The sequence below is a fragment of the Trypanosoma equiperdum genome, assembly GCF_001457755.1.
Source record: "Trypanosoma equiperdum strain OVI genome assembly, contig: ctg_309, whole genome shotgun sequence".
In the NCBI taxonomy this organism is placed as follows: Eukaryota; Euglenozoa; class Kinetoplastea; order Trypanosomatida; family Trypanosomatidae; genus Trypanosoma; species Trypanosoma equiperdum.
Genome location: NW_027124209.1, coordinates 1 through 1,276, shown reverse-complemented (window position 1 = coordinate 1,276; position 1,276 = coordinate 1). Strand labels below are relative to the sequence as shown.

At 47.6% G+C, this 1,276-nt stretch overlaps 1 pseudogene across 1 annotated transcript; it reads left to right on the top strand.

The window, feature by feature from the left end:
* The first annotated feature begins 322 nt into the window (after nucleotides 1-322).
* TEOVI_000118800:pseudogene lies at nucleotides 323-1,044 on the top strand (annotated as a pseudogene). The gene is given in 3 exon segments: nucleotides 323-382; nucleotides 384-995; nucleotides 997-1,044. Coding segments are annotated over 3 exon segments (720 nt in total).
* The last annotated feature ends 232 nt before the right edge of the window (nucleotides 1,045-1,276 follow it).

The window sequence follows — 1,276 nt, the reverse complement described above, 5'->3', positions numbered from 1 at the left end:
AAGATAAACATAACTATATGAATTATTTTTGTGTACGTGTTCTGCTTGCTTTTTCTGCAGAAACAGCCAGGGCCGGAAATGTCCACAACGGCCAAAACATCGAAGTTTTCGGGGCCTTATGCGAGCTAGCGCGCTTGCTACAAAACGCACTGGATGTTCCAGAGGCGCTCACAACCAAAACAGGAGACTACAAGGAGATAATCAAGCGTAATATGAGCGTCACAGACAGCCCATGGAAACAGTTATTTGCCGACAGCAAATGCCAGACCAATGGGCGACAGAAAAGCCAAAAAAAGGCGCAGCGCAGGCAGACTAGGACAAAATTTGGGATGAATGGAGCGAAGCAATGAAAACACTTGAAAAGACACCTGGGAAGCCAAAACGCCACAGAAAAGCACTACTCTCAGCTATCACCCGCCCAACTTCAGGCCGCCAAGGCAGATCTAGCCGTGATATCCGACACAGCAGTCGAGTTAGCAACACTAACACAGGCACAGGAACCATCGAGCACACTAATAAAATCGACAAATATCGCAACGTAGATGAAAAAACTCTTTGTCGGAGACAAATCAGCGACGGTAACGGACGCAACGCGGGATCAGGTGTTCGGAGCCGGATCATCTTCCATCAACTCACGAGAAACTGCGTGCAGCACAACGACGCCGAACGGCAAAATTCAAACATTGCTGGCAGCAATGACCTGTGTCTGCCAAGGAGAGCAAAGTGGTCAAGCAGACGACATTTGTTTCAAGGGCCAAACAGCTTCCAATGTCTGAGAGAACACAGGCGCGTCGAAAAACAACGCAGCCAAGGAAATACTGCAGATTTACACATCACAAGATCACGAAGAAACAATAATATAACAAACGATACGCCAAACACTAAACAACATCGCACGGATCGTAACCACAAACTCCTGGCACGCATACCTGGGGGTATTTCAAGCAAACTGCAACGGGCAACAAAACAACGGCAGGTGCATCAAATTGTCTAACAAAAAAACCCACTAAATATTTAAAGACCCGGCAACCCCATGGCTCAAAGAGATAGAGGAGCTCGCAGAAGCTCTAGAAGCACGAGAAAAACATAACAACCTCGTCAACAAGCGAAGTAAACAATTGGTTGCGCTGGTGGAACGCGCCAGAGCTCTAGAAAACCCACGCAGTTTTGCGCCAGAAATAGCACAAACAGCGCAAGAAACCGCCGGCAGCAAAGGAAAAGTGGAATAAAATAAGCCGCATAACTGCGCCACCCATACCACGAACTCGACCTGCAA